Genomic DNA, 23026 nt, shown 5'->3' with positions numbered 1-23026 from the left:
TCCTATTATCCTTGGTGGTTTTTTGGAGGAATTGCATTGAATTGACCATTTACAAATGGTCAATAGTGTAGGACAGTCTTTTTCTAGAATAGTGGTTTTATATATCCCATATATTCTGTAGCTCCTGTGGTGCAGACAGTAAGTGGGTATGCTTACATGGAATGGTTTGGGTATTACCTTACTGGGAGCTCACAATGTTGTTAGGGTTTTTCATTTCTGGTGCTCCCTTAGAGTCCCTTCAGGACCAGAAGCAATTTCAGACAGTGCTCCTTATTACTCTCCCACTCCAATTTGGAGTAACCAGATCCCCTTTCATGGTTGATTTTTTTTGGGGGGGAAGGCAGTGGGGTTAAGTGACTTGCCCAGGGTCACACAGCTAGTAAGTATCAAGTATCTGAGGCCAGATTTGAACTCAGGTCCTCCTGACTGTAGGGGCCAGAGTTCTAAGTGCCACCTAGCTGCCCCCATGGTTGATATTTAAAGCCATATTTCTTCATTTTGTCAGTTACTGAAGTAGCAGATTGAGTCAAGATGTGCTGATTCCCATTATCATCTTTGGGAAAGACTGTAGTTCCAAATGTTTAGTTTCCATTTCAAAATCTCACCTTTAAGAGCCCCCAAAAGATTATACTGACAAGCATCTGATTTTTTTCCCCTCATTTATACCAATATGATTGCCCTCTATCTCCTGATTACCAGTACTGTAAGGTTAACTCTGTCCTGGAACGAGGTGTTATAGTGGGAACAAAGACTGTTATAGTGGGAAGTTAATGTAGGGGCTTTGAGATCTGGGCACCTGAGATCATAGATAAACAGCTGAAGAGAATTTTGGAATCCGTCTGTTCTAGCCTCTTTTTACAGTTGAGGAATTGTATGTAAACTCGCATAATTCATATTCATTCTTAATATGCACCTGAAATATGTTCAGTGCTAAAGAGATATCAGTATTTGCATCATCTTTTTTCCAATTCCTAGAACCAGTGTTTATGATTCTCGCGCACGGGAGAGATTACGTAAAATTGAAGAACAGAAAGCTCTGGCATTGCAGCTTCAAAACCAGGTAAAGGGGCTAAACAAGTCCATAAACTATCAACAATCTGTGACTTTATAAAAGGGCGCCTGGTGCATTGTATGTTAAGTCTATCAAAACATTCTGCAGGCTGAAAAAAGAATAGTTTTTCTTTCCCTCTCCAGCGAGATAGCAAGCCTAAGTACAGTTATTGCACAGCCCTCTGATTCTGAAGGTCTCTCTTTCAGAGACTGCAAGAACAAGAGCATTCAGTACATGACTCAATAGATCTGCATCTTCGAGTGCCTCTTGAAAAGGAGATCCCTGTCACAATCACCCAGGAAGAAGAGAAAGAGCCTGGTAAAGTGACTGATAGTGAAGATGAATTTCCTGAAATCACAGAGGTGAGTTATATCCAAGGGATATGTATGAACAAGCAGATAGATCATGTTTTCTGCTACAACTGGAAAGACAGGAGCCTGTTTCAGAGAGCAAAAGAGTAGAAGAATAAAATTCATTTTCACTGCTCTTACTATGATATTGAGCTTGATTTTATATTAGAGAACACTGAAGTCATATTGATGATAGAACCCTAATTTCTTTGAGGAACTTGATTGAAACACCCTTTATAAATGTTAGTATCTACTTTTACTGAGCCACACTTTTGTTTTTATATCACATTATCTTCCAAATAACTCATATTTGACCCAAGAAATCTCTTCTTACTTTCACTGTTAATTAAAATTGACTTTGCCATGTACCTTCAAGTTAAACATTTGAATAAAGCCTCAATGGATATCACTTCTTGAGCATTTAGGTCTCAGAAATATGCTTTTTTAAGCAGCATGGGATGATTACTTGTTTGCCCTAAGACTGTGTACCATTTAAATGTACCTCCTCCCTTACCCTAAGATGTACTGCCTTCCCTTCCCAGAGAGCCATCCCCCTTAAAAAAGTATATAAAAAAGAAAAAAGCATAAGGGAAAAGTTAGTTTAGCAAAACTAACCAACACATCAGCCATGTATGACAATGTATTTTGTGTTTTACATTCACAGTGGGAAGAAGGCACATTTTCTCTTCTCTCCTTCATGGCCAAACATCATTAAAATTATACAACATTTGGTTTCTTTTGTTGTTGTTCTTTCCATTTATATTGTTGTAGTTATTGTTTATATTGCTTACCTGGTTCTTCTTATTTCACTTTGTATCAAGTCGTCTGATCTTCATTAGGTCATCATCAAGTCATGCTTCTCTGAATTCTATTCATATTCATTGTTTCTTATAGCTCAGAAATATTCCATTACTGTTATATAACACAACTTATTTAGTCATTACCAAATTAATGGCCATCTACTTTGTTCCCAGTGCTGCCAATGAGTTTTTAATGTTTTATGTGTTTAAAGATTTTGCTTTCAAAGAATAAGGTCAAAAATCTTTGAATGTTTTAATGAGCCACTAGTTAATCTATATTCTTCTTTACAAAGTTTTGTTGGTAGCAAGTAAATATATATCCTACATACATATTATATTTTTTATCAGAAAAAATAGCTCTCATAGGAAATAATTTTTTTTAAGAAAGGTTACTTTTCCCAGAGAACTTGCAAACTAGTAAGACAAATATATTGTTTTATTGAAAATATTTTGGGCTAGAGCATAAAACTAGAAGACTTTGATGAGCACTGAATGTTTGAAAGCAAAATTGGACTGGAGAATTGGAACGATATCCCAGGCTCAGATAGTCATGTAAACATTAGTCTGGCCCTAACATAGATGTCTGTCAGTCAATAAACATGACATACCTACTTTGTACCAGGCACTGTGCTAAACACTGGGGATACAGAGAATGACAGAATATAGCCTCTGTTCTCTCTGCTCTCTGTATGTTCTCAAGGAGCACATAGTTAATAGGGGAGATAACATGCAAACATTTGTGGACAGATAAGCTCTGTGTAGGATAAATAGGGAATGATCGATAGAGGGAAGGCACTAGAATTAAAGGATGTCAGAAAAGGCTCCCTCTAAAAGGTAGGTTTTAGCTAAGACTTGAAGAAAACCAAGGGGCAGAAATTGAGGAAGGAGAGCATTCTAGGAATAGGAGACAGCCAGGGAAAATTCCTGGAGCTGGGAGATGTTGGAACTGTCTTGTTTCGAGAACAATAAGGACGCCCCCTGTCATTCGATCGCAGAGTAAAAAAAAAAAAGGATTAAGTAAAGGGAAGGGGAGGAAAAGGTGCAATGGTGAACTCTTAAGTTGTCAGGGGGACTACTGGAAAGCCAAAACATAGGTGAGAAGGATGGGGAAATATTCCTTTGCATCTCAGTGAAGATTATAGCCTTGTGGTGATGGTGGTGGATCTCTAAGGATCAGTGGAGATTGGCACTTGACTGCAAAAAATGACATTTATTTGATTGGTTCTTTAGGAAATGGAGAAAGAAATAAAGAATGTGTTCCGTAATGGCAACCAGGATGAGGTTCTCAGTGAAGCATTCCGCCTGACTATCACCCGCAAGGATATTCAGACTCTCAACAACCTGAACTGGCTCAATGATGAGGTAATTTCTCATTTGTTTCGATGTTCAACCCTTTTTGGCCAAATGGAATATTAGTGAATGGACAGTGAACGTAAAAAATAGATTCATAGACCAGCTTCGTTTTTCCCCTATTGGTAGAAATTGGAAGGAGTAGCAAACATTTGCTAGCTGCCCATAATGTGCTGAAGCACTTTACAAATATTATCTCATTTAGTCCTCACGATAACTGTAGGAGGTAGATGCTTATTATTCCCATTATATAGAGAAAAAAACTGAGGCAGGGAAAAGTTAAGTGACTTGCCCCAAGTCACATGGCTAGTAACTGACTGGGGTTGGATTTCAACTCATCAGAAAGATATTCCTTTCTCCTCCTCTTTTTGTCTTTAGTTGTTCCACTTCCAGACTCTGATCAGTTTTCTAAAACCTCTTCTAGTTTCATCTATCATCTTTTGAGCAGGCATCGCATGAGTCACTGTTTCTTCTACTACCATCAGGCATTTCTACTTTATAAGCAGAAATTCTACTTTACTATATAAATCAGCTTCTATTTTTTTTATTTTTATTTCCTCCTTTTGTCCCTGAAGGGAGGTGAGTAAAGTGTGAGAAGTTAGGCACAGGAGCTTAAATCCCTAAGGAAGATGCCCAAGCTTGCCACTTTAACTCAGAATTTTGACCTGGAGAAACTTCTCACTTTCATACCATGTCAAAAATGACTTTGCCATATAGTTACTTTTAAGTTTTGAGCAGGGGCTAGATAGAAATCAGTTGTGAGCATTCTACGTATCAGAGATGTGCTCTTTAAAATAACACAAGAGGATTATTTGTTTGCACTCTGAAACTATGTACCATTTGAACATGCTTCTTACCCTAACCTGAGACCCACTGTGTACCAGCCCTCCTGATGTGTTTACATGGCAAGAGGAAACAATCTAGCAAAATAACTCAATGAATTTGTTTAGGGATTTGTGGCCAATTATAATTGGATGTGTTCAGTGATAGGACTCTTGAGCTGTGTCTGTTACTGCTGAAAACAGTTGATGTCTAACCTAAAAGACATTGTAGAAGTTTTTTGAAATTGGTATACTGCTCTATCTCATGTTGTTAACAAGGAAGATTCACATTTGTCTTTTCTCACTAAAGCTCAGAACTTCAGGTAAATTAGTATATCTCCCAATCTCATTTTATCTGTCTTTCACCTAAGCAACTAGGGGTTTGTCTGATTTGGAGAAGATTGTTTCAAAGCCAAAGATGACAACTGGGTTGAATATCTGTTCCTGATTATCCAGTTTTTAAGCTTACTTACTGATTAGGGTCAGAGAGCTCCTGTGACTTAAGATCTGGAGTAAAACTCAGTCCTAGTGTGCAATGCCAAACCAGTTGAGTGTTTTTAGTATTTTGTACAACTGAATATAGTAGATACTCAGATCCTGCCTTTTTAAGAACCTTCAGATAAGTATCAGATTCTTGAATTTGAATTGTCTCAAGTCAGTAGAGTCCTGGGGCTTTGATTGGATGGCATGGTGTCCTGAGCCCACCACTTTGGGCACCATCTGGACCATATCAGTCAGACTACTTCCATTTTCTATTTTGCCACGGGCCACTTTGCAAAAGGTGCACATCAGTGGCACATTACTCTCTCGTTGTGGTATTTTGATTCAGACAAAGGTCTGAAACTCTCCTACTCCTGGGGAAGCTAGTCTTGTTTATCTGAACTCTGCAGAGTAGCATTAGGACTTTGGGCCAAGCAGTGTAAAAAAAAAAATAGCCTGACTTTCCCCTAATTCTTTCAGGGGTGGGGGACTAAGGGTATGGAACATTACCCATAATTTCCAGTTTTTTGAGTTTGTTAGTTTTGCTGAACTGTTTTTTCCCCACTTTATTCTTTGTTATAAAGCAGCCATTCTCAAACCTTTTGGTCACAGGACCTCTTTACACTCTTTAAAATTGTAGAGGAACCCCCCAAGACCTTTTGCTTATTTGGGTTATATCTATCAATATTTACTGTATTGGAAATGAAAACATCTTAGAATTAATATTAAAATAGTCTTGATCTCATGGACCCCCAAAAAGTGTCTTGGAGATCCCCAAGGGTCCCCAAACCCTATATTAAGAACTGCTGTTATAAAAGATGACCCTCTGGGAAGGGAGATACATTGGGAAATGTAGATGATATAAAATCAAAAGATATTAATAATTTATTTTTTAAAAAATAAATCTGACCATGTCTTTGGGGAAGATGAGAACCAAAAGACAATCAGCTCCCTCATTAATCTGAAAACTTTGGCTTGAAGACACTGCTTTATGATTTTATTTTTATTTTATTTTTTTGCTCCCTTCTTCCTTACTAGTGTTTGAGTAAAGTGGCTAACAGGACCAAGAATTGTAGTTTTTTTTGGTCATACTTGGAAAGAGCCTTCCAGGGGGCAGCAGTGAGTGGCATATAAATTCAATTCTTGCTGTTTGCTTTTTTGTTGAAAGCCCTTACTGAACAAGCATTTATCAGAGTTCTTTTTCATTTCCTTGTGTTCTTAAGAGGTGTGGTTCTTCACACGTAGGGAAAAGGGGTCAGGGCAGCTAGTGGCAGGGCATTATTTAGTGGAGGAGAATGGAAAATTGGTAAATACTTAGAAGGAGAAGGTAAGTTCCCGTGTCTACTTCCCAGCTCATTTACCTGGGACAACCCACACTGAGAGTTTGGAGCTCTTTTGCAGTGCAGGGAACACCTGTCTTCTGAATAGTTTTAGGAGCATTGTCAGCCCTGAAGATAGACACAAATGCCCAAGATGAGTACTCTATGGAGGCTACCAACACAGAGCCACACATCTCATCCTCACACAGTAGACATTATAGGAAGGAATTAACAGTTATCACCTGGCATTTCTTTACCCACTTTGAAATACATCATTTCATTTCTAAATTATGGTCTCTTTATTTCCTTCTGAAATTTTCCCCTTCCTCACTCCCTTCAAACAGGTATTTCTGTTAACAAAGAATTCATAACCTTTTAAAAAAATGCACCTTTCAGTGATTTATAGGTCTTTCTTCATCAGAAGAAGTGGCTGACAGGTATTATTCTCCCCATTTACAGATGGGAGAACTGAGACCCAGGAAGGAGAAGGGAAGGCTCCCTCTGGTGCTGTGCGGAACTCACAGAAATTCAAACTTTGCACCTGAGAAGCTGTTGTGCCAAAAGTCATTCATTAAATCAGGAGTGGAAATCAGAACTCTCTTTTTTGCTCCATTTGTGCATAAAGCCATTGGATCACTCCATCTCTGGGTGACTCCCTTAAAAGAGGAGCAGGCCATTACTAATGATCAAAGAGCAAAGCAAAATATGAGCAAGTCCGTTGGACTCCTGTGGCCTTTGCGTTGGAGTAGGCTGAACATTCTGCCTCCTTTTTGTGCAGGGTAAATCTGCTTGCCAGAGTACCCAAGGTGGTTTGTGAAACGTCATCTATGTTAAGAAATTGATAGAAGTAATTCAGGCGCTTAGGAAGAACACCACTTGCCCAGGGCAAAAGCAGATAAGCAATGAGTACTTTATTTCTCTATATAGCCCAGCGCACTCATGGTCATTTCATTTCTACCAGAAAAGCCAGAATGGTTAAAGGATTCTTCTCCCCCATCTAACTTCTGTCCTGGAGTGATCTAACTTCTATTTGCCATTTTCTACTGGTTTTTTTTTTGGTGGCAACTGGGTGCAATTTCTTTTCTGATTTTAATTTAAGAATCTGCAATAATAACTACCAGTGTTCGCCAGAATGAGTTAGAACAAAAAAAAGCATTGGGAGTTTCAAGTACTGCATTTCCTACTTTCCCCCAAAAGGGAGAGACTATGAGGAAATCACAAGCAGCACAAGTTTGGAAGATTACAGCTAGAACACACACAGCAGATGTTAACAATTCTGGAGCCCTAGCTGACTGGACAAACTAAATGTCTGCTTTGCAGATCTCATCTCTTGAAGTCGATGATCACAGCTGTTGACTTCACCAGCTATTGAGCTTCAAAGCATCCCTGTGCTGTAGAGGAAGTGTTCCCATTCTATCACTAATTGGGAAAGCCAAGGAATGGACTTTACCAGAGGTCTCATGATCTCTGTGGCAGAATCAGTTCTAGAATCCTAAGCACTTGACTTCTCTTTGGTGCCTGGAACCGCTCAGAATTATAAAAGTGTCAGACTGGCCGTGGACCTGGACATGGGATTATCTCAGTTCCTCAATGGGCAACAACTCAGACTAAGTGGTGTTGAGGAAATCAAGCAAGGTAATGATGAGAGAAGTACAAATTCACATAACTCTGAGGTTTCACCTCTCAACCAGCAAATGAGCAAAAATGACAAAGTATGGAAATAGTCAGAAGGGCTTCAGGAAGACAGGCACACTAATAGACTATTGGTAAAGTTGAAATTAGGCCAAGTTTTCTGGAAAGCAATTGGAAATTATGCTGAGAAGTTACTAAGATGTCCATACCTTTGACCAAGAGATGAAGACAGAAAGTCTCCAATCTATACTAGAATATTCATAGTACTTTTTATGGTGTCAAAGAATTGGAAACAAAGTAGGTGTCCATTGATTGGGAAATGGATAAACAAAGTATAGTATATTAATATAATGGAATAATACTGCTTAGAAGAAGTGAAAAATATGAAGAATTCAGAGCACGGAAAGACTTATATGAATTGATGTAGAGTGAAATAAGCATGGTCAAGAAAAATGGTATACAGGACTACAATAATAGACCTGGAGAGAACAAGAAATCCCAGACTTAATACCACATAATTATAATGGCCAAGCGTGATCCCTGAGGAGGGTTGAGAAAATGCACTTTCCTCCCTTCTTTATAGAAGTGTGGGGTATTATAGTTGTGGAATGTTGCATATGCCATCAGATATGATGATATGTTCAGTTTATTGAACTGCTTTTCTTTTCTAATCTTTGTCTTGTGGGTTGGTTAGCCTAGTAGTAGAGGAGGGAAGATACATTGAAGAATTATTGTGTTGTGACAACCAAAGGCATCAAAAATAATTTAAAAAGTTTTTTTAAACCTCTTATTTAAAAGAAATAAAGGAAATCAAGAAGGGAAGTAACCTGCAAAACACTAGGCTTCTTCACTAAGCAGAGGGTTTTCTATAGGGTGAAAATTGACTAAAAAATCTTGGAATTTTTTTTCTTGTTGTTGGGGAGTTGTGGGGAGGCCTTTTCCAAGTGCTCATAAGAAAAAAAGAGACGCCAAACAATTTAAGAGAATTGTCACTCTGGTGTTTGTTGAATTCTTACTGTGGGCTCACCACTGTAATTACATACGAAATAAAGAGATATTCACTGTGATGGTCCCGAGGTAGATCATAAACTGGCCCAAAAGCTAATCTTCCTTGAACAGTTTCTTATGGTTCCCAAAGGGAACCCAGGATTAGTGAGGTCTCCTCAGAAGTAATTAGAGTTTTAATGTTGAAGTCCTTTGAAACTATAGCAGAAGGGTAGAGCTGACAGTTTTTCACTTGCATTTTCATTAGAGAACAATCTTATGGTATGCCAATTATGCAGGTCAGGGCAATACAGAGCTCTTTCCTGACCCTTCTGTTTTGTAGATTCCTGATACTTTGGTATGTGTTATTTGAATGGAATTGAAGAAGCTGTTTGTGGTCAGAGTGCTAGATGAGAGTCAAGAACACCTGAGTTCAAATCGTACCTTAGACACTCACTAATTGTGAAACCTTGAGCAAATCGTTTAACCTGTCTTAGCCTCTGTTTCCTTCACTATAAAATGAGCATAATAATCATAATACCTACCTTCCCAGGAATGTTGGGGGGATAAAACATGTAAAGAGCTTTGTAAACCTTAAAGTGTTCTATAAATGTTAGCTGCTGATTATTATTATTGGTGAACAAATAGCTTTTTGCAGAGCAAAAGTAGTAGTAAGCATTCTCTGATTTAGAGTTAGACCTCATTCCACATCCCAGTTCTGCTGTTTGCTGCTTGTGTGAACTTGGCCAGGTCCCTTGACTTCTTTGGGTGTCACTTTCCTGTTGGGAGGGTGGGCTAGAGTGATGCTTTAATTTTTTATAAATGAAAAAAATAAACTGAAGTTGAAAATCAGAAGGGACAAGTAAAAATTAAAATCTGTAGATAGGATTTGAAAGATCTGTTTCTTTTCTCAGGAATAAAATGCTACCCAGGGCCTTATTCCCTTTACTTCTTAAATGGAAGAATTTAAATCTTAAATCCATCCTTACAGTGTAAGAATTATTTCTCCCTTTTCTTAGGAATATAATTCTACCCAGGGCTTCAGAACAATTTTTCCCTAAACATGCTTCACTTTACTCCACTGCCATCTTCTTACCAGTCACCTTACTTATAGAATCAGACACTATATACCTTAGAAAATTTAACCTCTTTAGCTCCTGACCCCCCCGTCCTGGGGTCTTAGGTTGTGACTAGTGAATGCCTAATATTAGGCCCACTATAGCAGACTGGCTCTTCCAGTCATATTTCACGGCTCCCCTCCCTCTGTCTCCCCACTTGCCTTGCCACCAAGCGTATGCACTTTCCACATACCCCCATCGTCCCTTTGTAGTTCTTAAACCATAATCAAATCACTATTGATATCACTACTGGATATTCCCCTATATGAATTATTTCCCTCTATTAGAATGTAAGTTTATTGAGGGCAGAACTATCTTCAAAGACCTTACACTGCATAACAGTTATAAAGCCAACTGTCGGGGCAGCTAGGTGGTGCAGTGGATAGAGCACTGGCCTTGGATTCAGGAGGACCTGAGTTCAAATCCGGCCTCAGACATATAACACTCACTAGCTGTGTGACCCTGGGTAAGTCACTTAACCTCATTACCTAGCCAAAAAAAACCAAAACCCAACACCAAAAAACCAACTGTCTTTGGATTTGTTTTTGTATCCTCAGCATTTAGCACCATGCTTGGCATATAGTAAAGCACTTAAGAAATTCTTTTCAATCATTCATAGGGAAGGGAGCAGAGAAAACAAAATTGGAAAGGATGGGGGAAGTAATCATTTTAATGATATAAAAATGTTTTATTTCTAAATAAATGTATAGGAGAATACAGAATTGACCATTCTACAAGGCAATGAGGATGCAAATGATAATGGCCATTCATGTCGTTATGAATATGTGTCATAGGAAAAATATTGAGTTCTCTTTTAAAGAGTGGCTTTTTGCCAAAGTATAGCGGCACTTTTTTGTAGTATAAAAGATTGGTCACAAGTAGGTGCCCGTTGATTGAGGAATGGCTAGACAAATTGTGAAACGTGAATGTAATATAAGGTTCCTGTGCTGTAAAATATGATTAATGTGAAGCATAGAGAAGCATGGGAAAACTCATATGAACTGATGCAATGTAAAGTAAGCAGAACCAGGAAAACAATATAGATGACTACAATGTAAATGGAAGGAAGAATAATAATTAAAAAGAACTCCATGAAGCTGAATGCTATGAAATTTATAATGACCAAGCTTAGCCCCAAAGATGAGAAATGAAGATGCTCTTCCCCACTTCTTTACAAAAGTGGGAGACTATGGATGTGGAACATTGCATATATCAAACTTGGCTAATGTGTTGGTTAGTTTTGCCAAACTTCTTTATTTCTGTTTTTTTTCCCTTCTTTGTTATTGGGGTTTACTGGGGAGTGATGGGGTAGGGAAAAGAGGAAAGAGTTATTAGGAAATGAAAATCATATACAAGTAAAAGATGCCAAAATTTTTTAAAAGATAAAGAGATTTTTTTTGGTGTGTTTTAGTTTGACTGCTCTTAAAATAAAATCACAAAGAAACAAGACATGTTAAACAAAACCCCATTACTCCTAGACAGGATTGTATAGCCAAGCAGTGTTTCCCACTAAGGATGTAAAAGTAAGTTGGGTATCTTCTTGGGTACCAGTGGCAAAGACAACAAGGAAATGGAAAAGAACACAAGTCCAGGGAAAGATGGAAAATAGAAGCAAATCCTGCAAGTGACTTTTCATTTCTTAAAAAGACAAAGCAAATTTGAAGTCATCAATGCTTGGAAGACTCAAGTATGAAGAAAAAAAATTTTTTTAAAATCAGGCATATTGGACCCATCTTCCCAAAAGGAGATAAAAGAAAGCTTCCCTTTCATCCTAGGCTCCTTATTACTTTGACAATTTTATTTTTCATCATCCTCGTCTCTTGTCCATGAGCTAGTTTATAGAATTCTTTTTGTTTTCTGACTCTTCACTTGTTCTGCATAATTGTGTCTCTATTGCATCAAGCAGTGGCCTGAATAAAGGCCACCAAGTTTTCTCCCAGGTGTCTACAAAAGAGACAGTAAAGTGTAGACATAATCCTAAAGGGTCATTAAGCCCTGACTTTAGAAAAAGTCTCTGCCTTCTCAATGGAGAAAAGTTGGTAATAGAAAACATAACTAAATTCATGAACAAAGGCACCTTAAAAGCACTGTAGACAACAATGCATCCTGAGAGAGCTCTATACTCTCTAGCTTTCTCAAACTTTAGCTCTATTGTCTACCCTCTCAAACTAAGAATAGTCTGTATAGGTCAAACTCCGTGTTCTTGAGGTCTTTCATTGAAAATGTAAAAGGAAAGAAGGGTATGTGTATGTGGTGTGTGATATTTGCTTGTTTTATTGCTTGTGCCTCAGACTAACCATATTGATAATGATACCTCCTTTTCTGGTAGGTGTATCAAGAGTGTTTCTTTTATTTTTTAAAGTTTTGTTGATATCTTTCATTTTTACTTCATCTACATTTCCCAATATATCCCTACTCCTCTCCTTCCCCAAGGTCCATTTATGACAAAGAATTAAAAAAAGGAAGAAAAACAGTTCAATGAAACTAACCAATTCTTTGAGACCAACTTATATTCAGTGTTCTATACCCATAGTTCCTCATCTCTTCAAAGAAGGGAGGGAAATACATTCTCATATCTTTTCTTTGGAACTGAGCTTAGTAACTAATTTCACAGTATTCAATTTCAATTGTTTTGTTGATGCTCTTTCCACGTGCATTCTAATGATTGTTTATATTGTTTCCTGGTTCTTACACTGTGTATTTAACAGGAGTTGATCCAACACTGGTCTCTATTTACTTTATTCCCCATCCCCGCCCTGACCCCATCAAGCATTAAGTATTGTTTAGGATTATTACCCTGAAGAAAACTGCTACCTTCAAGAAAATTAGCACTGCAATATTGTGTTAATAAGGCTTGTATTTTCAGTTATCCTTTACACTGTTAAGATAACATAATAATTTTGTATATTGTTTCCCGATTCTCTTTGCTTCACATTCTGTCAGTTCACACAAATTATCTCATACTTTTCTGTTTCCCTCATATTCTTAGTTTCTTAATATTCTATTACATTCATTTAGCACAATTTTTCAACATTCCTCAACAGGCATCTATTTTGCTTCTAGTTTTTTAAATATTTTGGTGAATATGGGACCTTTCTCTATTATTTACTTACTTAGCATAATTCCAAATTACTTTCTGAGGTGCTTTACGATTTACAGCCTCAACAACATTTTATTAATGAGCCTGTCTTTCTGCAACCCTTTCAACACTGACTATTCTTATTTTTTGTCATCATTAACAAATTGCTGGTTGTGATGTGAAACCTGAAAGATATCTTGGTTTTTATATTTCTTATTAGTGATTTGGATAAATGGTTTTTATTTTTCCTTTTTTAGAAAAACATCTTTTGTTTTTATGTCACCTAAATTTCTCCCTATATTTCTTCCATCCCCCTCCCAGAGAGCCATCCTATGTAGCAAAAAAAAACTTTCTTGAAGAAAAAAACAAGAGGAAGAAGAGAAAAAAATAAACAAAACTGATCAATATCATACATTTAACAACTCTGAAAATAGATGTAATATTCCTGCTTGTTCTTTGTAATTTTGTAACATTCACTTTCACTAAATGTTAACAGTGTTAACATTCACTTTCAGTTCTTTCCATTTGTGTTTTTGTCATCATTGTATATATTATTTTCTTTGCTTTTCTTACTTTACTCTGCATCAGTTCATGTAAATCTTTCCATGCTTCTCTGTTCTTGTCATAGTTGTTAGTTCTTATTGACAATTGATATTCCATTACATTCATGCACTGCTGTTTGTTTAGACGTTTCTCAAATGATGGGCATCTACTTTGTTTCCAGTTCTTTGCTACCACAAAAATGCTGCTATAAATGTTTTGGTGTATATAGGAACTTGCAGCAATCTCATTGGAGTATATGCTGACGCATAGAATCTGGGTCAAATGATATGGACATTTTAGTCACTTTATTTGCATAGTTCCAAATTGCGTTTCAGAACAGCTGAACAAGTGCACAGACAGCTTCACGAAGAATCCATTAGTGAACCTGTTTCCCCACAACTCCTTCAGCATAGACTACTCCCATTCCAATCTGTGTCAGTTTGCTGTGTGTTAGGTAAAGGTTGTTTTGATTTGCTTTTCTCTTTTTATTAGTGATTTGGAGCATTCTTTCATATGATCGTTATTAGTTTGTACTTCTTTTTTTGAGAACAATGTGTTTATATCCTTTGACCACTTATCATAAAAGAATGCCTTTGGGTCTTATGTATTTGTGTTAGTTGCCTGTGTGTCTTGGATATCAGATCCTTATCAAGGATATTTGAAACAGATATTTCACCCTTACTTGGCTGCTCCCCTTATCTTAGTTAATTTTTTTTTCTCTATAAAATCCTTTTTGTCTCTGTAATTGAGATGATGTAGCTTCTCTTTTGTGACTGCCTTTATCCCTTGTTTGGTTAAAAATTGTCCCATTAGCCATAATTTGTAAAATTACCTATAGCTTAATTAGTTTGGTTATATTTGGTTCTAGTCTGATCCACTGATTTGCTTTCCATTTTTTAAAATCAGTATCAAATGGTTTTGTTGATTACTGCTTCGCAATATGATTTTAGGTCTATTCCTCCTTTGTTGCTCCTTTTTAAAATTATTTATCTTCATATTATAAACTTATTTGTTCCTTTATAGATGAAGGGTATCTGATCTTGTCCTTTTCTAATTTTTTCATAATATAAGCATTAATAGTCAGACCATGTATCCACTATGATCTTATTTGTTATGTGATATAAGATATTGGTCTGCTAAATTCTGCTCACTTGCTTTTAAATTTTCCCAAATTCTTATCAAGTAGTTGGCAATGTTTATGGTTGTCCCTACCTTTTTCAAGACCGAATTACTGAGAGGTCAGAGGAATAATAAACTACAAAACAGCAAATGAACCACAGAGAATCTTACTGATGTTTTCATCAGGAAGCATTAACTTTACACTGTGTAGGGGTTTGCTAGGAGTTAATACAACATTGGCCCTTATTTTCACAACTCTTTCTCCCCCTGAAGAAAACTGGTACCTTCAGGAAGAGCTACCCTGCAATATTATATTAATAAGGCTTGTGTTTTAGTTATCTTCTATAGTGTCAGGGTAACATTGATTGTTGTTTTGGGGTCCCCTTGCCACTTCCATTCGTAATACCTTCCTCTACCATTTTGTTAACAAGCATTCATTTCATATAATAATTTATCTTGTCATATTATAAGTAGTAATTACTAGTATTTGGTTTCTAACTACTTTATTAATGTCATTTAAAAACTTGAGTGGAAAGAGGCTAGATATTGAAAATTCAGACTCTATGCAAAGTCTAAGGGAGACTCAGCCCATTTTAGTAGTCACTAAATAATTATTTAGTGACTACTAAAATTGGGCACTACACAGACTCGTAGCCTTGGGGCCTTCTGGGCCCATCACAGCTTGATCTTTCTTAGGTCTATGGGCAGTATGATGTCCTTGCCCAGCCCATTTTCCCTACAGCACCCCCACCATTGCGGTTTGCCAGCTGCTGCCCAGCCATCTGCATCTGTATTGCTTTTCTCTAGGCCATGTTCCGGTGTGTTCCTGGCAATGTTCCTTACTGCCTGCCCCAGTATATAGTTGCCTACTGTTGGCTTAAAGGGCAGTAGCTCACTGCTTTGGCATCCTGGTGTGTAAATATTTGTCAAAGGGTGGGGGTGTTTTCCCATTCCCCAAAAAGTATTCTGAAAAATGTCCCTGTTTTCTTAGTCATATTTCCAGGCTGTGGGTCAGGCAGCCCATTCATTCCTTGGCTGTTGGCAGACACTGGCCTGGCCTCAGCTGGCCATAAGCAGCATGCAGCAGCCTTCCACACTATCACCTTAAAGCTTCTGTACAAGGGAGTTCTGGATTCACAGGGAGTAGTGGGAAATGTGTTCACTGTGAGGGAACATTGCTTCCTTCATTGAAGGAGTCATACATCTTTCCCATATAACTTTCCTACCTCTTCCACTCCAACTTGGTATCAGTACATAAGTAGGATCAGAAAAAATGGGGAAAGCTAACCAAGCAGACTCATTGGGGAGTTTGAGTAGCATTTAGTTATATACAAATTTTTTCATTTCAGACTTGAGGTAGAAATGATTTCTATGCCATGTTTTATCTTTCCTATATCAAATTGTTGAATGATGTCACCATTGTGTGTTTTGAATTGGTTTTTCAGTATTGGTGATGGATTTACACTGGAACATCCACACTTTCATCTAGTTCTTCTTATGAACCTTTGCAAGGTGGTTGACTAAACTGAGGTGTGTAGCTATGGAGCAGAGTTTGTCTTTGGGTAGAACTGAGGCTTTGTTCTTGATCTCATTAGAACCATTCTTTAATAAGCATGAACTGAAGATATACTGAAGATTTGTTTCAATTGTGAGCCCAGCCCCAGTTGATTAAAGTGACTGTTAATATGCCTAATTCACATGTACTTCTCTTTTTGCTCTTCTACCAACTTTCTCCAAGTCTTAACTTCTAAAGCCCCTTCATTCTCTTTCTCCATTCACTCTTCCCAACCCCTGCATCCTTTTATACCTGTCTTATACCTGTACAGTCATTTGTCGTTTTTCTCAGTCACACGCGCACACGCACACACACACACACACACACACACACACACACACTCTTCTTCCTTTATGTGCCGTGTTGCCACTATCTACCCTTCATCTTCTTTGTCAGAAATTGGTAAAGAGTGTGAGGAACCCTTGAATGTCTTTACAGAACAAGGGCATTGGCTTTCAGACTGAATTGACTGGGGAAGCATACTATAGTTGTTAGTACATAATTGCTTTTTCTATATATAGCATAACTGTTTAAAACCAATGTAATATTTATACAAACTCTCTTTCTTCCCCAGATCATCAATTTCTATATGAATATGATAATGGAGCGAAGTAAAGAAAAGGGAATGCCAAGTGTCCATGCATTTAATACCTTTTTTTTTACCAAATTAAAAACGGCTGGGTATCAGGCAGTGAAACGGTGGACAAAGAAAGTGGATGTATTCTCTGTGGACATCCTTTTGGTACCTATTCACCTGGGACTACACTGGTGTTTAGCGGTGAGAACCTTTGATGAATTTTAAAAGAAACCATAGGCATGAAGAATGAACAATGGTTCTTCATCTTCGCATAGGACCAGGAAGAAATTAGAATGACCTTTAGGGGAAGGGTTACAGATTGGAGAGAAGGAAGAACTTCCTGTCAGGATTAGGTGACACCAGATGACTTTGAAGAAAACTAGAATTTTCTTTGGTGGGGATTAAAAACCAAGGGGAAGAGAGCAGCTAGGTGAGTTGCAGGATAAAGTGAGGACCAAGAAGACTTCTCAGGAGTGCTGTACCACAGGGTCTGTGACTCTTATTTGCTGACTGAATCTGTGATCATGATTCATCTTGCATGCCAACTGATTTAATGATTTATATGACTAAGTACTAGTCATGTAATTAGTTTGGTACATTTGTGAAATTGTCCAAATTTTTTTTTAACTGGAAAGTAAAACCTTTCATAGCTCACTGTTCACTTTTGTGTTGTTTTTTAAAAAAAGTTATTTAACACATACAGTATGCAAAAAGTATGTAAATTTAGTGCTCAAGAAAATACAAAGATAAATAATAAAGTCCCTACTCTCATAGAACTTCTAATCTAGTAAGGAAAATAGGACGTGCACAGATAACCATAATATAAGATAAAATGTTGGTAAGTGCTTAAGAGAGACAGAATGCTATGAGTTCTGAGGACAGAAATATTCTTGATATAGACAATATCAGAGAAGGTGTGGTGGTGGCAGAAAGAACAGAACCTAGCATCAGTCAATCAGCAGATAATTATTAAGCACCTACTGTGTGTCAGGCACTGTGCTAAGTGTGGGGTATCACCATTGGTCACTGGTATAATTAATCACATTACTATCACATAACTATCTATTAGGCATGGTGATCCCAGTGATGCTTTTGTCAGGTTGCTTTTTTTTTTTCTCATTGATCCATGTTTTGTAACTGAAAAAATTGAGGTCCATAGAGAATCTTAGATCAGCTCATGAAGCAAACAGATGCTCAGGCTTCACCTTGGGCTTTTAGTGCCTTCTATCACTCAGACATAAATTCAGTGCCTCCCAGCTGGTGACCCACAAAGTGCCTGGGTAGAGAAGGTTCAGGAGTCCTGTTTTGTTCGCTTTGTAAACACAATCTTTTCTTACTTCTAGGTAATAGACTTCAGGAAGAAGTATATCACCTATTATGATTCAATGGGTGGAATAAACAGTGAAGCTTGCAGGATCTTGCTGTAAGTAGGGAACTTTCAACAGAGATAATTAGATATCAGGTTGCATATGTGATGTTTTCCAACTCTTGAATGATTCGAAAATTAGAGAATGTGTCTGGTAAACCATATCTATTTTTCATCAAAAATTAGGGTATGATATGAATGCAAAACAAGTGTATATGTAAATAAATATATGTTTATATACACAATATATACAAGTATATGTGTATTTGTATGGGTGTGCATATATTCCACATATTTTATTATGTGTATATATGTGTGTACCCCTATATATATCTCTATATACACACATACATATGCATACATACATACACATATATACCTATACACATACATACACGTATGTGTGTGTGTGTATATATGTACGTATAATGTGGAGTGGCATCATGGATGAGAGTCAGGGTCAGGAAGATGTGAGTTAAAGTTCCACCTTAAATACATATTGATACTTAGTATCTCAGGCCACTCCCTAAGCTGAATCGAAGAGCAGGTGCCCCATTATGCTAATAGAGAGAATCCTCTTTGGGAATTCTCTATACCAATGAAATCACAGATTCCATTCTCAAAAAATGTGTATATAAGTAAAATGGAATAACAGTAATAACAATAATATTAAAAATTCAGCTAGATTGGGAGAAACCAGGAAATAACTATGTCATTGTACCAAATCAGAAACTATTAAAACTAGAAATGATCTTAGGGCTCCTACTTTGTTAGATTAGAAAGATTAAATTAACATCATTTATTAAGCATCTGCTATGTTTCAGACACTCTGGTAGGGCTAAGGATACAAAGACAAAAGTGAAATAGTTCCTGCCCTCAAGGAGTTTACAGTCTTGTGAGGGGAGGCAAGTTTATATCTAGGTCTATACAAAATAGGACAAATAATTTGCAGCATATGGGGATGGAGCACTATAAGCTGGGGATGATCAGGAAATACTTCATGTCAAAGGAGGTGCTTAATTAAATTGGTTTTGGTTGAGTGATAACAGTTCATAAGGTAGATTACACAAGGTTGAGAGATGTAGGAAAGAAAGTGTAGACAGCTTTTTCTAGGAGTTTGGTTGTGAAAGAGAATGATTCAGAGGATGGTAGGATCTATTGAGAAATTTTTAAGGATGGAGGAGACTTAGGTATGTATTCAGGCAGCAGAGAAGGAGCAAGTAGATAGGGAGAGAGAAAAGATAAAAGGAAGATAGAAGGAAAGACCACAGGGGCAATTTGCTGAAGAAGACAGAAAGAGATGGGATCATGTAAAGGGTTGGCCTTTGTGAGGAGAAAGGCCCCACCTCTTCATCAGAGTTAAAGGAGGAAAGAAGGAAAGAATGGAGGATGATGTCAAGGAGTTTGGGGATGTAGAGAAGAGGAGAAGAGGGAGCTCATGGCAAATGGCCTCGAAATTTTCTCAGTGGATGACATGAAACGGTGTCTTCAGGTGTGAAGGTGGGTAGAGGGGTTGGTGTGGGAGTTTGAGAGTTTAGAAAGTTGCTATGGTAAATAGAATAGAGACCAATTACACATTATTAGGGACCTAGTCAGTGTAGTTAATATGACTTCCTCTAGCTCCATTCAGCAGGTTGAATAGAGAGACTGAATAGGGAGTAATCCAAGATTAGGGTTTGTAAAGAATAATCAGTGACAGGACAGGGACACAAGGGATTCAAAAGTTGAGGAAAGTGAATGTTGAACTAGTTAACTAAAGGGTCAGGATTGGAAAGGGAGAGAGCAGCTAGGTGGAACAGTGGATAGAGCACCAGCCTAGGAGTCAGGAGGACTTGAGTTCAAATCTGGTCTCAGACCAGACACTTGACACTTACTAGCTGTGTGACTCTGGGTAAGTCACTTACCCCTAGTTGCCTAAAAAAAAAAAAAAAAGATTGGAAAGAGAAAAAAGTGAAGCCAGTGCAGGGGTTTGGCCAGAGAGAGTCCTTTGGAGTGGAGAGATTGGAGGCCATAGTGAAAACAAAGAATAGGTTTGATAGGAATGAAGCATTGAGATATCAGGTTATGATTGGAATAAAGGGATTTCATAGTTCTTGGTCACAGAAGTGGTATATAGTTGTGGATGATGACAAGACCAAGAGTGTGACTAAAGGTGGAGTGGGACAACATATCATGGGAGTTGAGTATGTTAAAAATGAGGAGGTTAGAGTATTTGAGAGAACCTCAGCGCCTTGGTTCAATGTTCTTTGGTCTTTTGAATATGAATAACAGTTTAGGGTTCTTTCCTCCATGTTATAACATTCCACTTGTTGCCCTCTTAGCTGGGGTGAGTTAGACTTTAGAGTTAATTTCTTTCACAAGATAAATAAAACTTAGTAATAGTGTACAAAGCTATCCTAATCAATGTCATTGACCACCTAGACACTTCTAGAAATGTAGTTCTTACCACTTGCCCCCTGAATTCAAAAGAAGTAGTAATTTATTCCTGAATGTTAATGAGAAAGGGGAAATCATATCTGACTCATCTCTATCTTTGGTCACATGGAGGATGCCAGTTTGGTTCTTAAGCATCTTGTGTAATTTGGAAGGCAAACAATGCCCCCAAGATTCCCAGAGAAAGCATAGCAATTCTTAGGTTCCACTCAGTCCCCCACACCCCAGCTCAGAAATCATCTGAGAAGATAGGTTCTTAATGTATAGATAACAGAACTGTTTGGAAAATAGAGAACTATGATTAGACTTCTCTGTGGCTCATATTTAAAATCATTAAAATTTAAAGCTGGAAGGAACCTTGGATTTAGCCTAAATCTTTCATTTTAATCGTTCTCTTTCAAACTCCTGTAGGCACTATCTAAAGCAAGAGAGCCTTGACAAGAAAAGGAAAGAATTTGATACCAATGGCTGGCTTCTCTTCAGCAAGAAAAGCCAGGTATGCTGCTTCCTGTTCCGTTGATGCATCCTAGAAGCCCTGAGACTGGAGTTATTAGCTTAAAATTCCCCAGCAGATTCTCCTCTCTGTTTTTGGTGTCAGCTTTCAGTTTTGCCTTCAGATACTGGGACCCCAAACTCCCTTTGTTAAATGGGGCTTGCTAAAATGATCACCACTAAGGTCAGAGCAATTAGGAGAGTTATTGAAGATTTCACTTCAAGTTAGATCTTCTTGGAGGTCAGGTGGCCTGAACTGGTACCAATTTAAATGCTGGTTAAGTGGGGCTGTGGGAGCACAAGGAATTCAGCTTTGCTACAATTTAAAAAAAAATACAGTCATACCCATGACTGAAATGCTGCCTTTTGTCTTTAGTTCTTTGTTTTTTTCTGAAGGAGAGGTAGTTGGTTGATTTAGGACAAGATTATCGTGTCTGCCCCTTGAGGCCTACTTAAATGCAAGAGTAGAGGAATTAGGAGTCAGATGAGTGTCAGTTGTTTTTCTTTCAGGAAATTCCCCAGCAGATGAATGGGAGTGACTGTGGGATGTTTGCGTGTAAATATGCTGATTGCATTACCAAAGACAGACCAATCAATTTCACACAGGTGAGTGGATGAAGTTATGGGGAAGGATGTCTGGAAAGCCTTCCTATCTTCAGACTGCCCCAAAAGCAAACACACACACATACACACTGCTGTGGGCATTGGCATGACCTTTAACATACTTCAGCTTATAAGTTATGACATAGTAGTCACTGGTTATTCCAGATAACATAGGCTGAAAGAATCATGAGTGAGATAAAGTAAGTCCAAGTTATTCCATTAAGGGGCACAACTCCTGTTAAAAACTAAAAACTTTGGACTTAATCAGAACCTTTTCTCTTCTCAGCCTGCCCCCCCCCCCAAAAAAAAGTCAAAAAAACCAAGACCAGTAGGTTTGATATTGTTTGAGGTTTTGGCATGTGGCTTCAAGCTAGGTTGGAAAAAGTCTTAACCTCATCCTCTTTTGGAACCCCAATTAAATCATGGGGCTCTTCCTCTTGTATTAGATATATATTATTACGTATTACATATAGCATTTTAAAGGGATCTTGTCTCTGCCATGGCCTCTGAATAGCCATGGAGATAAGTGTGGCACATTATTAGAAACCTAATCTCATTTTGTTGGGACAGGAAACTTCAAATAATAAGTTACTTAGGGTGTCATGTAAAGAAATGGGAGCCAACCAGAAAATTTTTTGAGTAATATAATAGGAAGAGACATAAAAAACATATGAATTAAAAGTAGAATCCAGGCTTGAGAAGAATGAGTAGAACATTAAAAGCCTTTGGGCAGTGACACATGATGCCTAAGGAGTCTGTGTTTGAATGTGTGAATATTATAGATTGGAGAGCTCAGGGAAGACTTCATAGAACAGGTGGTATTTGAGTGGGACTTAGAAGAATGCACTTAAGTAGAATGCAAGGGAGAAGAAGGACATAGAAAGCAGTTTGAACAGAGGCCAGAAAAGCCCAGGGAGTGTTTGGGGGACAGAGAATAGTCCAGTTTGACCAGTGCTTAGGGGACTTGGAGGGGAATAATGTGAGATAAGCTTGGAGAAGCAGGATGATTTCCCATTATGGAAGGAATTCACTGCCAGGTAAAATGGTTTGAACTTTACTCAGTTGGTTGTAGGGAACCATTGAAGATTTTTGAGCAAGGGAATGACATTACCAGATCTGTACATAGGAAAGCACATTCTGGCCAGCAGGATTACAAAAAGATTGGAAGGGGGAGAGATTAGAAGTAGAATAGAGTGCAAGGAGGCTATTGCAGTAGTCAAGGTGGATGGTAATGAGTCTTATACTAGTATGGTAGCAGTAGGAATAGAGAGGAAGAAATGGATGGGAGGGAGATTTTGGGAGGAGACAGGACTTGGTAAGTAATTGAATATAAGAAGTAAGGGAATAATAATAA

At 37.8% G+C, this 23026-nt stretch overlaps 1 protein-coding gene across 1 annotated transcript in view; it reads left to right on the top strand.

The window, feature by feature from the left end:
• Positions 1–23026, top strand: part of SENP1 (SUMO specific peptidase 1) — a 73801-nt gene that overhangs the window by 47349 nt on the left and 3426 nt on the right. The window contains exons 11-17 of the mRNA XM_020977150.2: positions 976–1060; positions 1258–1413; positions 3432–3563; positions 16776–16979; positions 18122–18201; positions 20989–21073; positions 21580–21675. Of these exons, the coding sequence (XP_020832809.1) occupies positions 976–1060; positions 1258–1413; positions 3432–3563; positions 16776–16979; positions 18122–18201; positions 20989–21073; positions 21580–21675 (838 nt within the window). The remainder of the gene's footprint in view (positions 1–975; positions 1061–1257; positions 1414–3431; positions 3564–16775; positions 16980–18121; positions 18202–20988; positions 21074–21579; positions 21676–23026) is intronic.

Source organism: Phascolarctos cinereus, unplaced genomic scaffold (assembly GCF_003287225.1).
Source record: "Phascolarctos cinereus isolate Bilbo 61053 unplaced genomic scaffold, phaCin_HiC Scaffold_1;HRSCAF=81, whole genome shotgun sequence".
In the NCBI taxonomy this organism is placed as follows: Eukaryota; Metazoa; Chordata; class Mammalia; order Diprotodontia; family Phascolarctidae; genus Phascolarctos; species Phascolarctos cinereus.
The sequence above is the reverse complement of the archived record's forward strand: the minus strand, read 5'-3'. Positions and strand labels throughout refer to the sequence as shown.